The following is a 16,205-nucleotide window of genomic DNA, read 5'->3' as shown; positions in this document are numbered from 1 at the left end:
AGGAGTGAGTTCAGCACTCTCTTCACCAACAGTAACGGAGAAAGATCAGCACGCTCTTCTCAAACAGTAAAGTAGAGAGATCAGCATTCTCTTCTCAAACTGTAAAGGAAAGAGATCAGCACTCTCTTCTCAAACAGTAAAGTAGAGAGATCAGCATTATCTTCTCAAACAGTAAAGGAAAGCGTTCAGTATTCTCTTCTCAAACAGTAACGGAGTGAAATCAGCATTCTCTTTTCAAACAGGAAAAGCAAAGTGATCAGCACTCTCTTGCCAAACAATAAAGGAGAGAGATTAGCACTCTCTTTTCAAACAGTGTAGGAAAGAGATCAGAACTCTCTTCCCAAACAGTAAAGGAGAGAGATCAGCATTCTCCTCTCCAACAGTAAAGGAGAGTGATCAGCACTCTCTTCAACAACAGTAAAGGAGAGAGATCAGCAATGTCTTCTCAAACAGTAAGGGAGAGAGATCAGCACTCTCTTCTCAAATAGTAAAGGGGAGAGCTCAGCTCTCTCTTCACAAACAGTAAAGGAAAGAGATTAGCACTCTGTTCTTAAACAGTAAAGGACAGAGATAAGCAATCTCTTCCCAAACAGTAAAAGAGAGAGATCAGCACTCTCTTCCCAAACAGTAAAGGAGGGAGATCCGCACTCTCTTCACAAACAGTAAAGGACAGAGATCAGCAAACTCTTTTCAAACAATAAAGGAGCTGATCAGCACTCTCTTCACGAACAGTAAAGGAGAGTGATCAGCACTCTCTACTCAATCAGTAAAGGAGAGACATCAGCACTCTCTACACAAACAGTAAAGGAGAGAGATCAGCACTCTTTTTTCAAACAATAAAGTTAGGAGATCAGCAGTCTCCTCTCAAACAGTAAAGGAAGGAGATCAGCACTCTCTTCACCAACAGTAAAGGAAGGAGATCAGCACTCTCTTCTCAAACAGTAAAGGAGGGAGCTCAGCATTCTCTTCTCAAACAGTAAAAGAAAGAAATCAGCACTGGCTTTTCAAGGAGTAAAGGGGAGAGCTCAGCATTCTCTTCTCAAACAGTAAATGAAAGAGATCAGCACTCTGTTCTTAAACAGTAAAGGAGAGAGATAAGCAATCTCTTCCAAAACAGTAAAGGAGAGAGATCAGCACTCTCTTCCCAAACAGTAAAGGAGGGAGATCAGCACTCTCTTCACAAACAGTAAAGGACAGAGATCAGCAAACTCTTCCCAAACAGTAAAGGAGAGAGATCACCACTCTCTTCCCAAACAGTAAAGGAAAGAGATCAGCACTGGCTTCTCAAACAGCAAAGGAGATCAGCACTCTCTTCACAAACAGTAAAGGAAGGAGATAAGCACACTCTTCACAAACAGTAAAGGAGTGAGTTCAGCACTTTCTTCACAAACAGTAACGGAGAAAGATCAGCACGCTCTTCTCAAACAGTAAAGTAGAGAGATCAGCATTCTCTTCTCAAAATGTAAAGGAAGGAGATCAGCACTCTCTTCTCAAACAGTAAAGTAGAGAGATCAGCATTATCTTCTCAAACAGTAAAGGAAAGCGTTCAGTATTCTCTTCTCAAACAGTAACGGAGTGAAATCAGCATTCTCTTTTCAAACAGGAAAAGCAAAGTGATCAGCACTCTCTTGCCAAACAATAAAGGAGAGAGATTAGCACTCTCTTTTCAAACAGTAAAGGAAAGAGATCAGAACTCTCTTCCCAAACAGTAAAGGAGAGAGATCAGCATTCTCCTCTCCAACAGTAAGGGAGAGTGCTCAGCATTCTCTTCATCAACAGTAAAGGAGAGAGATCAGCAATGTCTTCTCAAACAGTAAGGGAGAGAGATCAGCACTCTCTTCTCAAATAGTAAAGGGGAGAGCTCAGCACTCTCTTCACAAACAGTAAAGGAAAGAGATTAGCACTCTGTTCTTAAACAGTAAAGGACAGAGATAAGCAATCTCTTCCCAAACAGTAAAGGAGAGAGATCAGCACTCTCTTCCCAAACAGTAAAGGAGGGAGATCCGCACTCTCTTCACAAACAGTAAAGGACAGAGATCAGCAAACTCCTTTCAAACAATAAAGGAGCTGATCAGCACTCTCTTCACGAACAGTAAAGGAGAGTGATCAGCACTCTCTACTCAATCAGTAAAGGAGAGACATCCGCACTCTACACAAACAGTAAAGGAGGGAGATCAGCACTCTTTTTTCAAACAATAAAGTTAGGAGATCAGCAGTCTCTTCTCAAACAGTAAAGGAAGGAGATAAGCACTCACTTCACAAACAGTGAAGGAGAGAGATCAGCACTCTCTTCTCAAACAGTAAAGGAAGGAGATCAGCACTCTTTTCTCAAACAGTAAAGGAAGGAGATCAGCACTCTCTTCACAAACAGTAAAGGAAGGAGATCAGCACACTCTTCACAAACAGTAAAGGAGTCAGTTCAGCACTCTCTTCAAAAACAGTAAATGAGAGAGATCAGCTCTCTCTTCTCAAACAGTAAAGGAGACAGATCAGCATTCTTTTCTCAAAACGTAAAGGAGAGAGATCAGCATTCTCTTCCCAAACAGTAAAGGAGAGAGATCAGCACTCTCTTCACAAACAGTAAAGGAGAGAGATCAGCATTCTCTTCTCAAACAGTAAATGAGACAGATCAGCATTCTCTTCTCAAAACGTAAAGGAGAGAGATCAGCATTCTCTTCCCAAACAGTGAATGAGAAAGATCAGCACTCTCTTCACAAACAGTAAAGGAGAGAGATCAGCATTCTCTTCTCAAACAGTAAAGGAAAGAGTTCAGCACTCTCTTCTCAAACAGTAAAGGAGAGAGATCAGCATTCTCTTCTCAAAAAGTAAAGGAGAAAGATAATCGCTCTCTTCACAAACAGTAAAGGAGAGAGATCAGCACTCTCATCACAAACAGTAAAGGAGAGAGATCAGCACTCCCTTCACAAACAGTAAAGGAAAGAGATCAGCACTCTCTTCTCAAACTGTAAAGTAGAGAGATCAGCAATCTCTTCACAAACAGTAAAGGAGAGAGATCAGCAATCTCTTCACAAATAGTAAAGGAGAGAGATCAGTAATCTCTTCTCAAACAGTAAAGGAGACAGATCAGCACTCTCTTCACAAAACAGTAAAGGAGACAGATCAGCACTCTCTTCACAAAACAGTAAAGGAGAGAGATCAGCTCTCTCTTCTCAAACAGTAAAGGAGACAGATCAGCATTCTCTTTACAAACAGTAAAGGAGAGAGATCAGCATTCTCTTCACAAACAGTAAAGTAGAGAGATCAGCATTCTCTTCTCAAACAGTAAAGGAAAGAGTTCATTATTCTCTTCTCAAACAGTAAAGGAGTGAAATCATCATTCTCTTCTCAAACAGCAAAGGAAAGAGATCAGCACTCTCTTGCCAAACAATAAAGGAGAGAGATCAGCATTCTCTTCTCAAACAGTAAAGGAAAGAGATCAGAACTCTCTTACCAAACAGTAAAGGAGAGAATCAGCATTCTCCTCTCAAACAGTAAAGGAGAGAGATCAGCACTCTCTTCACAAACTGTAAAGGAGAGAGATTAGCACTCTGTTCTTACACAGTAAAGGAGAGAGATCAGCACTCTCTTCCCAAACAGTAAAAGAGTGAGTTCAGCACTCTCTTCTCAAACAGTAAAGGAGAGAGATCAGCACTCTCTTCCCAAACAGTAAAGGAAAGAGATCAGCACTGTCTTCTCAAACAGCAAAGGAGAGAGATCAGAACTCTCTGCACAAACAGTAAAGGAAGGAGATCAGCACACTCTTCCCAAACAGTAAAGGAGAGAGTTCAGCACTCTCTTCACAAGCAGTAAATGAGAGAGATCAGCACTCTCTTCTCAAACAGTAAAGTAGAGAGATCAGCATTCTCTTCTCAAACAGTAAAGGAGAGAGATCAGCACACTCTTCTCACACAGTAAAGGAAAGAGATCAGAACTCTCTTCCCAAACAGTAAAGGAGAGAATCAGCATTCTCTTCTCAAACAGTAAAGTAGAGAGATCAGCACTCTCTTCACAAACAGTAATGGAAAGAGATTAGCACTCTGTTCTTACACAGTAAAGGAGAGAGATCAGCACTCTTCCCAAACAGTAAAAGAGTGAGTTCAGCACTCTCTTCTCAAACAGTAAAGGAGAGAGCTAAGCAATCTCTTCCAAAACAGTAAAGGAGAGAGATCAGCGCTCTCTTCCCAAACAGTAAAGGAGGGAGATCAGCACTCTCTTCGCCAACAGTAAAGGACAGAGATCAGCAAACTCTTCCCAAACAGTAAAGGAGAATGATCAGCACTCTCTTCCCAAACAGTAAAGGAAAGAGATCAGCACTGGCTTCTCAAACAGCAAAGGAGATCAGCACACTCTTCACAAACAGTAAAGGAGTGAGTTCAGCACTCTCTTCACAAACAGTAAAGGAGAGAGATCAGCACTCTCTTCTCAAACAGTAAAGTAGAGAGATCAGCATTCTCTTCTCAAACAATAAAGTTAGGAGATCAGCACTCTCTTCTCAAACAGTAAAGGAAGGAGATCAGCACTCTCTTCACAAACAGTAAAGGAAGGAGATCAGCACACTCTTCACAAACAGTAAAGGAGTGAGTTCAGCACTCTCTTCACAAACAGTAAAGGAGAGAGATCAGCTCTCTCTTCTCAAACAGTAAAGGAGTGAAATCAGCATTCTCATCACAAACAGTAAAGGAGAGAGATCAGCACTCTCTTGCCAAACAATAAAGGAGAGAGATCAGCATTCTCTTCTCAAACAGTAAAGGAAAGATATCAGAACTCTCTTCCCAAACAGTAAAGGAGTGAGTTCAGCACTCTTTTCTCAAACAGTAAAGGAGAGAGAACAGCACTCTCTTCCCAAACAGTAAAGGAGTGAGTTCAGCACTCTCTTCTCAAACAGCAAAGGAGAGAGATCAGCACTCTCTTCTCAAACAGTAAAGTAGAGAGATCAGCATTCTCTTCACCAACAGTAAAGGAGAGAGATCAGCACTCTCTTCACAAACAGTAAAGTAGAGAGATCAGTATTTTCTTCTCAAACAGTAGAGGAAAGAGTTCAGTATTCTCTTCCCAAACAGTAAAGGAGTGAAATCAGTACTCTCTTCTCAAACAGGAAAAGCAAAGCGATCAGCACTCTCTTGCCAAACAATAAAGGAGAGAGATCAGCATTCTCTTCTCAAACAGTAAAGGAGAGAGATCAGCACACTCTACTCACACAGTAAAGGAAAGAGATCAGAACTCTCTTCCCAAACAGTAAAGGAGAGAATCAGCATTCTCTTCTCAAACACTAAAGGAGAGAGATCAGCAATCTCTTCCCAAACAGTAAAAGAGTGAGTTCAGCACTCTCTTCACAAATAGTAAAGCAGAGAGATCAGCACTCTCTTTTCAAACAGTAGAGGAGGGAAATCAGCACTCTCTTCACAAACAGTAAAGGAGAGAGATCAGCACTCTCTTCACAAGCAGTAAAGCAGAGCGATCAGCACTCTCTTCACAAACAGTAAAGGAGAGAGATCAGCACTCTCTTCTCAAACAGTAAAGGAGAGATCAGCACTCTCTTCTCAAACAGTAAAGGAGAGAGATCAGCACTCTCTTCACAAATAGTAAAGGAGAGAGATCAGCACTCTCTTAAACAGTAAAGGAGAGAGATCGGCACTCTCTTCACAAACAGTAAAGGAGAGAGCTCGGCACTCTCTTCACAAACAGTGAAGGAGAGAGATCAGCACTCTCTTCACAAACAGTAAAGGAGAGAATTCAGCATTCTCTTCTCAAAGTGTAAAGGAGAGAGATCAGCACTCTCTTCTCAAACAGTAACGGAGAGAAATCAGCACTCTGTTCACAAACAGTAAAGGAGAGAAATCAGCACTCTCTTCTCAAACAGTAAAGGAGAGATCAGCACTCTCTTCACAAACAGTAAAGGAGAGAGATCAGCACTCTCTTCACAAACAGTAAAGGAGGGAATTCAGCACTCTCTTCTCAAAGTGTAAAGGAGAGAGATCAGCACTCTATTCTCAAACAGTAAAGGAGAGAGATCGGCACTCTTTTCACAAACAGTGAAGGAGAGAGATCGGCACTCTCTTCACAAACAGTAAAGGAGAGAAATCAGCACTCTCTTCTCAAAGAGTAAAGGAGAGAGATCAGCACTCTCTTCACAAACAGTAAAGGAGATAATTCAGCACTCTCTTCTCAAAGTGTAAAGGAGAGAGATCAGCACTCTCTTTTCAAACAGTAAAGGAGGGAAATCAGCATTCTCTTCACAAACAGTAAAGGAGAGAGATCAGCACTCTCTTCACTAACAGTAAAAGAGAGAAATCAGCACTCTCTTCTCAAAGAGTAAAGGAGAGAGATCAGCACTCTCTTCTCAAACAGTAAAGGAGAGAGATCAGCACTCTCTTCTGAAACAGTAAAGGAGAGTGATCAGCACTCTCTTCACAAACAGTAAAGGAGAGAAATCAGCACTCTCTTCTCTAAGAGTGAATGAGAGAGATCAGCACTCTCTTCTCAAACAGTGACGGAGAGAGATCAGCACTCTCTTCTGAAACTGTAAAGGAGAGAGTTCAGCACTCTCTTCACAAACAGTAAAGGAGAGAGATCAGCACTCTCTTCTCAAACAGTAAACGAGAGAGATCAGCACTCTCTTCTGAAACTGTAAAGGAGAGAGATCAGCACTCTCTTCAGAAACAGTAAAGGAGAGTGATCAGCAATCTCTTCTCAAACAGTAAAGGTGAGAGATCAGCACTCTCTTCACAAACAGTAAATGAGAGTGATCAGCACCCACTTCTCAAACAGTAAAGGAGAGAGTTCAGCACTCTCTTCACAAGCAGTAAAGCAGAGCGATCAGCACTCTCTTCACAAACAGTAAAGGAGAGAGATCAGCACTCTCTTCTCAAACAGTAAAGGAGAGATCAGCACTCTCTTCTCAAACAGTAAAGGAGAGAGATCAGCACTCTCTTCACAAATAGTAAAGGAGAGAGATCAGCACTCTCTTAAACAGTAAAGGAGAGAGATCGGCACTCTCTTCACAAACAGTAAAGGAGAGAGCTCGGCACTCTCTTCACAAACAGTGAAGGAGAGAGATCAGCACTCTCTTCACAAACAGTAAAGGAGAGAATTCAGCATTCTCTTCTCAAAGTGTAAAGGAGAGAGATCAGCACTCTCTTCTCAAACAGTAACGGAGAGAAATCAGCACTCTGTTCACAAACAGTAAAGGAGAGAAATCAGCACTCTCTTCTCAAACAGTAAAGGAGAGATCAGCACTCTCTTCACAAACAGTAAAGGAGAGAGATCAGCACTCTCTTCACAAACAGTAAAGGAGGGAATTCAGCACTCTCTTCTAAAAGTGTAAAGGAGAGAGATCAGCACTCTATTCTCAAACAGTAAAGGAGAGAGATCGGCACTCTTTTCACAAACAGTGAAGGAGAGAGATCGGCACTCTCTTCACAAACAGTAAAGGAGAGATATCAGCACTCTCTTCTCAAAGAGTAAAGGAGAGAGATCAGCACTCTCTTCACAAACAGTAAAGGAGATAATTCAGCACTCTCTTCTCAAAGTGTAAAGGAGAGAGATCAGCACTCTCTTTTCAAACAGTAAAGGAGGGAAATCAGCATTCTCTTCACAAACAGTAAAGGAGAGAGATCAGCACTCTCTTCACTAACAGTAAAAGAGAGAAATCAGCACTCTCTTCTCAAAGAGTAAAGGAGAGAGATCAGCACTCTCTTCTCAAACAGTAAAGGAGAGAGATCAGCACTCTCTTCTGAAACAGTAAAGGAGAGTGATCAGCACTCTCTTCACAAACAGTAAAGGAGAGAAATCAGCACTCTCTTCTCTAAGAGTGAATGAGAGAGATCAGCACTCTCTTCTCAAACAGTGACGGAGAGAGATCAGCACTCTCTTCTGAAACTGTAAAGGAGAGAGTTCAGCACTCTCTTCACAAACAGTAAAGGAGAGAGATCAGCACTCTCTTCTCAAACAGTAAACGAGAGAGATCAGCACTCTCTTCTGAAACTGTAAAGGAGAGAGATCAGCACTCTCTTCAGAAACAGTAAAGGAGAGTGATCAGCAATCTCTTCTCAAACAGTAAAGGTGAGAGATCAGCACTCTCTTCACAATCAGTAAATGAGAGTGATCAGCACCCACTTCTCAAACAGTAAAGGAGAGAGTTCAGCACTCTCTTCTCAAACAGTAAAGGAGAGAGATCAGCACTCTCTTCAGAAACAGTAAAGGAGAGTGATCAGCAATCTCTTCTCAAACAGTAAAGGTGAGAGATCAGCACTCTCTTCACAAACAGTAAATGAGAGTGATCAGCACCCACTTCTCAAACAGTAAAGGAGAGAGTTCAGCACTCTCTTCTCAAACAGTAAAGGAGAGAGATCAGCACTCTCTTCTCAAACAGTAAAGGAGAGAGATCAGCACTCTCTTCTGAAACTGTAAAGGAGAGAGATCAGCACTCTCTTCTGAAACTGTAAAGGAGAGAGATCAGCACTCTCTTCACAAACCGTAAAGGAGAAAGATCAGCATTCTCGTCACAAACAGTAAAGGAGAGTGATCAGCACTCTCTTCACAAACAGTAAAGGAGAGAAATCAGCACTCTCTTCTCTAAGAGTGAATGAGAGAGATCAGCACTCTCTTCTCAAACAGTGACGGAGAGAGATCAGCACTCTTCTGAAACTGTAAAGGAGAGAGTTCAGCACTCTCTTAACAAACAGTAAAGGAGAGAGATCAGCACTCTCTTCTCAAACAGTAAAGGAGAGAGATCAGCACTCTCTTCTGAAACTGTAAAGGAGAGAGATCAGCACTCTCTTCAGAAACAGTAAAGGAGAGTGATCAGCAATCTCTTCTCAAACAGTAAAGGTGAGAGATCAGCACTCTCTTCACAAACAGTAAAGGAGAGAGATCAGCACTCTCTTCTGAAACTGTAAATTAGAGAGATCAGCACTCTCTTCACAAACAGTAAAGGAGAGAGATCCGCACTCTCTTCACAAGGAGTAAAGGAGAGAGATCAGCATTCTCTTCACCAACAGTAAAGGAGAGAGATCAGCACTCTCTTCTCATACAGTAAAGGAGAGAGATCTGCACTCTCTTCACAAATAGTAATCTTGTTCTTTTCCCTGGCATTGATATTTTTGCCAATGTCCTGATGAGTGAGAGACAAAATCTTCGACCAAACATCTTTTTTCAGCAAGACACAGGATCTGTGGCACCAATGACTACTTTTTAAATCCTAAGATAAACTCAAAATACTGCAGATGCTGGACGTCTGAAAGAAAAACAAATATTGCTTGAAATACTCAGTAGCTCTGACAGCATCTGCAGAGGGGCCATAGTTGACGTTTCGGGTCCCTATGACTCTTCATCAGAACCAAGGAAATAGAGAAATTAGAACCCTCCTGAGCCCCTTCAGCTGAGTTGAAATCAGACACATATCTTACATCGAGATATCCCTGTGGTTCTTTGTTTATTCACCCATGGGACGTGTGTGTCACTGGCTAGACCAGCGTTTATTCCCCATCTCTAATTGCCTCTTGAGAAGGTGGTGGTGAGCTGCCTTCTTGAACCGCTGCAGTCCATGTGGTGTAGGTGCACCCACTGTGCTGTTAGGGAGGTTGTTCTCAGGATTTTGACCCAGCGACAATGAAGGAACGGCCGATATATCTCCAAGTCAGGATGGTGAATGGCTTGGAGGGGAACTTCCAGCTAGTGGTGTCCCCATCTATCTGCTGCCCTTGTCCTTCTAGATGGTAGTGGTCATGGGTTTGGAAGGTGCTGTCTCAGGAGCCTCTTGTAGATGGTACACACACTGCTGCTACTGTGCGTCGGTGGTGGAGGGAGTGAATGTTGAAGGTGCTGGATGGGGTGATGGGCTGCCTGATTGTAATGTTGGGAGACATGGCAACCAATGTGCACACAGCAGGATCCCATTAACTGCAAAGCGAGAATGACAAGACCGTGTACTTTTCGGTTTTACCTGAGGACTAGCTACTGATTCCAGGGCACTGGACTCAGAATGAAATACTGTGATGCAGTGTTTAATCCCACATCTCCACTGTGCTGACCATGGCTGTGACTTCCAATCTCACATGTGGACGAGGTCCGGTAACATTTGTACGAGGCAGTTTGAGAGTGTGAGTGTGTCATTCTCACTGGATTGATACAATGAGAGGCTGCAAGAGGTTACCAAACTCGCCTGAGTTATCAGTGGTACAGAGTGAGATGTTCTGGAAATAGCATTTTAACGGTAGCTCAGGAACAGACCACAAGTGAACAGATTCTATCCGCAGTCTCTCTCTCTCTCTCGCTCTTTCTCTCTGTCTTACTCTCTCTCTCTCTCTGTGTCTCTGTGTCTTACTCTGTCTCTCTCTCTCCATTTCTTTGTCACTTTCTCTGTATCTTTCTCCTTCTCTGTCTCTCTCTGTCTTTCTCTCTGTCTCTGCCTCTCTGCCTCTCTCGCACTCTGTGTCTGTCTCTCCCACTCTATCTTGCTGTCTCTCTCTTTCTCTGCCTTACTATGTCTCTCTCCCGCTGTCTTGCTCTCTATCTCTTTGTATGTCTCACTCTGTTTCTGTGTTACTCTGTCTCTCACTCTCTCTCTGTCTGTCTCATGCTGTCTCTCCTCTCTCTCTCTCTGTCTTTCTCTGTCTTACTCTGTCTGTCTCTCTCTCTGTCTTGCTCTCTCTCTCCCTCCCTCTCTCTCTGTCTCTCTCCATCTCTTTGTCCCTCCGTCTGTATCTCTCTCCTTCTGTCTTTCTCTCTCTCCCTCTCTCTGTCCCTCCCTCACTGTCTCTCCCTCTTCCTCCCCATCTTTCTCTCTATCTGTCTCTCTCCATCTATCTGTCTTTCTTTCACTATAGCTCTGCCTCTCTCAATCTGTCACTCTATCTCTCTCTCTCCGTCAATCATCCCCTATCTCTCTCCATCTTTCTCTGTCTCACTCTCTCGCTTCCTGTCTCTCACCCCTATCTCTCTCCATCTTTCTCTGTCTGTCTCTTTCTGTAGTTTTCTCTCCTTTTCACTCTCCCCTCTCTTTGTCTCTCTCTTTCTCCCTCTTCATATTTATTTGTGTCTCTCTCTTTGTCCCTTTCTTTGTCTTTCTCCCTCCCTTTCATTCTCTCCCTCTCTGCCTCTGCCTCTCTCTCTCTCTTTCACTCTATGACTATGTCTAAAACCTTTCGCACCCTTTCCATTGTTGAAGACACTGTTTCTCCGCTTTCCCTGCTTCCTGTGGCAACACATCAGTCGGGTTTACAACAGAGAGTGCGGAGAAGCTTTAACTTAAATCACAAAAACAAAAACACCCGGAGAGTGCTGTAAATAACCCCCCAGGCCTGACAGCACCTGTGGAGAGAGAGAAACAGAGTTAACGTTTCAGGCCAGCGTTACCTGGACCTGAAGGATGAACTCTGTTCCTCTCTCCACAGGTGCTGCTGGAGCTGGTCAGCGTTTCCAGCGTCTTATTTCGGATTCCCAGCAGCCGCCGTATTCTGTCCTTTTTGCTTCGGGGTAGGTAATAATTGAACCTTGAACTGGCTTCTGAGGGTGGTGTGTGCAGTCACACGCCCAGCGTGTCCGGGAGGTGATCGCAGGGAGAGTCCTGCATCTCCTGCTGAGAAACCGAGTGGCTGTGGTCGCAAGATGTAAGGCTGCAGATACGTAGAGATACAGGCACTGCAGGTGCTCTGAGACACGCTTACAGGAATGAAAACCTGACCACATATTCACACCTCTTCCACCTCAATAGCATCAGCCGACATTGGGCCCTATCACAGCTCAGCAGCTGCTGAACGCCTCCTTCATGCCTTTGCGTCCTCCACAATTGACTGCCTCGAAGCACTGCTGACCGCGCTCTCCCGCGTCCTACCCCCCACCCTCCGGCTAAGCTTGAGGTCATCCCAAAACTCTGCATCCTCCGTCTGAACTGACAGCAGGCTGGGTTCCGTTATCACCCGCACACCCGACATCCAAGGCCCTCCCGAGCCCCCATATTCACTGACTCGCATTGGATCCCAGTCAAAGAGTGACTGGATCTGAGAAATCTCATTCTTAACATCAACACCCAACATGGCCCCACTCTTCCTATCTCTGTAACTTCCTCCAGCGCCTACAACCCTCCCTATCTCTGTAACTTCCTCCAGCGCCTACAACCCTCCCTATCTCTGTAACCTCCTCCAGCCCCCTACAACCCTCCCTATCTCTGTAACCTCCTCCAGCCCCCTACAACCCTCCCTATCTCTGTAACTTCCTCCAGCCCCTACAACCCTCCCTATCTCTGTAACTTCCTCCAGCCCCCTACAACCCTCCCTATCTCTGTAACTTCCTCCAGCCCCCTACAACCCTCCCTATCTCTGTACCTTCCTCCAGCCCCTACAACCCTCCCTATCTCTGTAACTTCCTCCAGCCCGTACAACCCTCCCTATCTCTGTAACTTCCTCCAGCCCCCTACAACCCTCCCTATCTCTGTAACCTCCTCTAGCCCCTACAACCCTCCCTAACTCTGTAACCTCTTCAAGCTCCTACAACCCTCCCTATCCCTGTAACCTCCTCCCTATCTCGTAACCTCCCCCAGTCCCTACAATCCCCCTATCTCTGTAACCTCCTCCAGTACTGACCCTCCAACAGTGCAGTGTCCCCTCACACTGACCCTCTGACAGTGCGACACTCCCTCAGCACTGACCCTCTGACAGTGCGACACTCCCTCAGCACTGACCCTCTGACAGTGCGGCACTCCCTCAGCACTAACCCTCTAACAGTGCGGCACTCCCTCAGCACTGACCCTCCGACAGAGCGGCACTCCCTCAGTACTGATGAAGTGTCAGTGCTATCAATGAGGGTTGAGATTCTGGAATGAGACTCTTAACTTTTACCCAGGTACAATGACCTTGCCAGTGAGACAACTTTGGTTGTGAATGATTTTGGTAAGCTCCACTCCCCTGGATAAGATCCCATTGTTTCTGTGCTCTCTGGCTGAGGCTGCAGGCTCAGGGAGGGCTTGTGTGTTGACACGAAGCCTTGTAATTGTCTGGCGTCAATGAAGCATACAGAGGTAGGCTGACATAATGATACAGCACAGAATGAGGCCATGCAGCCCTCATGCCTGGGCCTGCCCCTTCAACGGGTCTTTCAATTAGTCACGCTTCCCTGCTCTTTCCTCCCCAGCCTGCAACTCCTTTCCTCTTCAAGCATTCACCCACTTCACCATCTTCGAGTGGTTTTAATTGCGCCAACACCGCTCTTTCAGGTAGAACATTCCAGATCACAACACCTCACTGCCTGACACCAAATTCTCCCCCTCCCCCTTGCAAATTTTGCGATGATGGTGGTATTGTCGCTGGACTGGTCATCCAGAGACTCAGGGTAATGCCTTGGGGACCAGGGTTCGAATCCTTGAATTCAAATATTGAGTTCAAATTCCATGAAAAACCTGAAATTACAAGTCTGGTGGTGACCGTGAAACCATTGTGGATTGTTATAAAAACCCCACCTGGTTCACTAATGTCCTTCAGGGAAGGAAATCTGCCAGCCTTACCCGGTCTGGCCTACATGTGACTCCAGATCCACTCTTAACTGCCCTCTGAAATGGCCAGGGAAGCCACTCAGTTAAAGGGGCAATTAGGGATGGGCAATAAATGCTAGCCTAGCCAGCGACCCCCACGTCCCATGAAGGAATAGTTAATAAAAATGAATTTGTGTCCCTCTGGTTCGCTGGAAACAGTTTCTCCTTGTGTACTCTTTTGAAGCCCTTCATGATTCTGAACGCCTCAATTAAATCTCCTCTTAACCTTCTCTGCTCTTAGGAGAAAAACCCCAGCTTCTCCCCACATTAACTGAAGTATCCCTATCTATTTTTTAATTGATTTGTTCGTGGGATGTGGGCTTCGCTGGCCGGGCCCAGCATTTGTTGCCCATCCCTAATTGCCCCTTGAGAAGGTGGTGGTGAGCTGCCTTCTTGAACCGCTGCAGTCCATGTGGTGTAGGTACACCCACAGTGCTGTTAGGGAGGGAGTTCCAGGATTTTGACCCAGCGACAATGAAGAAGCGGCCGATATATTCCCAAGTCAGGGTGGTGAGCGACTTGAAGGGAAACTTCCAGGTTTTGGTGTTCCCATGTGTCTGCTGCCCTTGTCCTTCTGGATGGTAGTGGTCTTGGGTTTGGAAGGTGCTGTCGAAGGAGCCACTGAACATTCGCTGCACCAGCTCTGTGGCAAGCATATTCTTTCTTTGGTAAGGAGACAAAGCTGCACAGAACACTCCAGGTTAAACATTGTCTGCCAGTGTTGTCTGCCCGCTTTGCCTGCCATGCCCATGTCCCTCTGGCATCTGTGGCTATCCTCCAGACACATCCCTGTGCACCACAAAACCTGCAAACTTTGTCTTTCTACCTGTGTACCCGGGCTCGAGGGGTCATGAATATACATCAAAAAGTGCAGTGCTCTAATACCTGAGAAATACTGCTGCAGACCTCACCCCCCCTCCTCCCCCCATGCACCCCACCCCCGGCCCTCACCAGTCCAGCTGTCCACCGCCCCTCGCTGCTTCCTGTCACCCAGCCACGTTTGCAAACATGCCGCCACTGCCCCTTTTAACTGCACGGGTCTCGATTTGGTGAAATTCAAAACCACCGGTAGATGAGTGTCTTGGGCTGCAGGAAGAAATAGATGGGATGGTCAAATGGGCAGATAAGTAGCAGATGGAAATTAACCCTGAAAAGTGGGAGGTGATACACTTTGGAAGGAGTAATTTGACAAGGAAGTATTCAATGAATGGCATGACACTAGGAAGTTCTGAGGAGGGGCATGTTAGTGGGGGTTAGTGGGTGTGGTGAAAAAGACATACCGTTCACTTGCCTTTATCAATCGATGCATAGATTACAAAAGTAGGGAGGTCATATGGGAGTTGTATAGGACCTTGGTGAGGCCACAGCTGGAGTACTGTGTGCAGTTCTGGCCGCCACATTATAGGAAGGATGTGATTGCACTGGAGGGGGTGCAGAGGAGATTCACCAGGATGTTGCCTGGGATGAAACATTTAAGTTACGAAGAGAGGTTGGATAGACTTGGGTTGTTTTCGTTGGAGCAGAGAAGACTGAGGGGCGACCTGATCGAGGTGTACAAGATTATGAGGGGCATGGACAGGGTGGATAGGGAGCAGCTGTTCCCCTTAGTTAAAGGGTCAGTCACAAGGGGGCATAAGTTCAAGGTGAGGGGCAGGAGGTTTGGGGGGGGGATGTGAAGAAAAACTTTTTTACCCAGAGGGTGGTGATGGTCTGGAATGCGCTGCCTGGGAGGGTGGTGGAGGCAGGTTGCCTCACATCTTTTAAAAAGTACCTGGATGAGCACTTGGCACATCATCATATTCAAGGCTATGGGGGCAAGTGCTGGTAAATGGGATTAGGGAAGTAGGTCAGGTGTTTCTCACTTGTCGGTGCAGACTCGATGGGCCGAAGGGCCTCTTCTGCACTGTGATTCTGTGATTCTGATTCCGTGATTCTCCCTAGCTGTGCGGCGGCTGAGTTTCTGTTTCTCTGTTCAACAGGATGTCCGGGACCACGGAGAAGATTCAACCTTACTGGAAATGGCAGAAAAGGTAAAGGATCCTTACGGTCACCGCACAAGGAAACACAGCTTTATCACAAAGGAAACATGTACTTCCACAGCAACTGTTATCACCCTCAGCTGAGATTACTCCTGGACATGCCTGATCCCAGCTTGATAAGTCCTGACTTTTATTTTTTGTTTAGGAGTGTGGTGACTGAGCAGAGTCACAGGAGTCAGCTAATGGACTATTAACAAAAGAAGGGTGGTATAGTGGTATTGTCATTGGATTATTACTCCAGATACCCAAAGTAATGCTCTGGGGACCTGGGTTTGAACACCCACCATGGCAGAGTTTAAATTTGAACTCAATAAATATTTTGGAATTAATAATCTAATGATGACCATGAAATGATTGTTGTAAATAAAAAAAACATCTGGTTCACTAATGCCCCTTTAGGAAGGAAATCTGCTGTCCACGCCTGGTGTGGCCTACATGTGACTCCAGACCCACAGTAATGTGGTTGACTCTTAACTGCCCCTAAAATGGCCTAGCAAGCCACTCAGTCCTCAAGGGCAATTAGGGATGGGCACTAAATGCTCACCTGGGCAATAAATGCTGGCCCAGCCAGCGATGCCCATATCCCATGAATGAATATTTAAAAAAATAAAACATTTATTCAACAGGAGAGGGTGAACTAT

The 16,205-nt window shown here is 45.1% G+C and overlaps 1 protein-coding gene across 1 annotated transcript in view; it reads left to right on the top strand.

Moving 5' to 3' along the window:
* LOC121269382 (macrophage-capping protein-like) overlaps window positions 1-16,205 on the top strand; it is a 167,537-nt gene that overhangs the window by 67,564 nt on the left and 83,768 nt on the right. The window contains exon 2 of the mRNA XM_041173972.1: window positions 15,505-15,555. Coding sequence (XP_041029906.1) covers window positions 15,506-15,555 — 50 coding nt within the window. The 5' untranslated portion in view covers window position 15,505. The remainder of the gene's footprint in view (window positions 1-15,504; window positions 15,556-16,205) is intronic.

Source organism: Carcharodon carcharias, chromosome 24 (assembly GCF_017639515.1).
Source record: "Carcharodon carcharias isolate sCarCar2 chromosome 24, sCarCar2.pri, whole genome shotgun sequence".
Lineage (NCBI taxonomy): Eukaryota > Metazoa > Chordata > Chondrichthyes > Lamniformes > Lamnidae > Carcharodon > Carcharodon carcharias.
The sequence above is the reverse complement of the archived record's forward strand: the minus strand, read 5'-3'. Positions and strand labels throughout refer to the sequence as shown.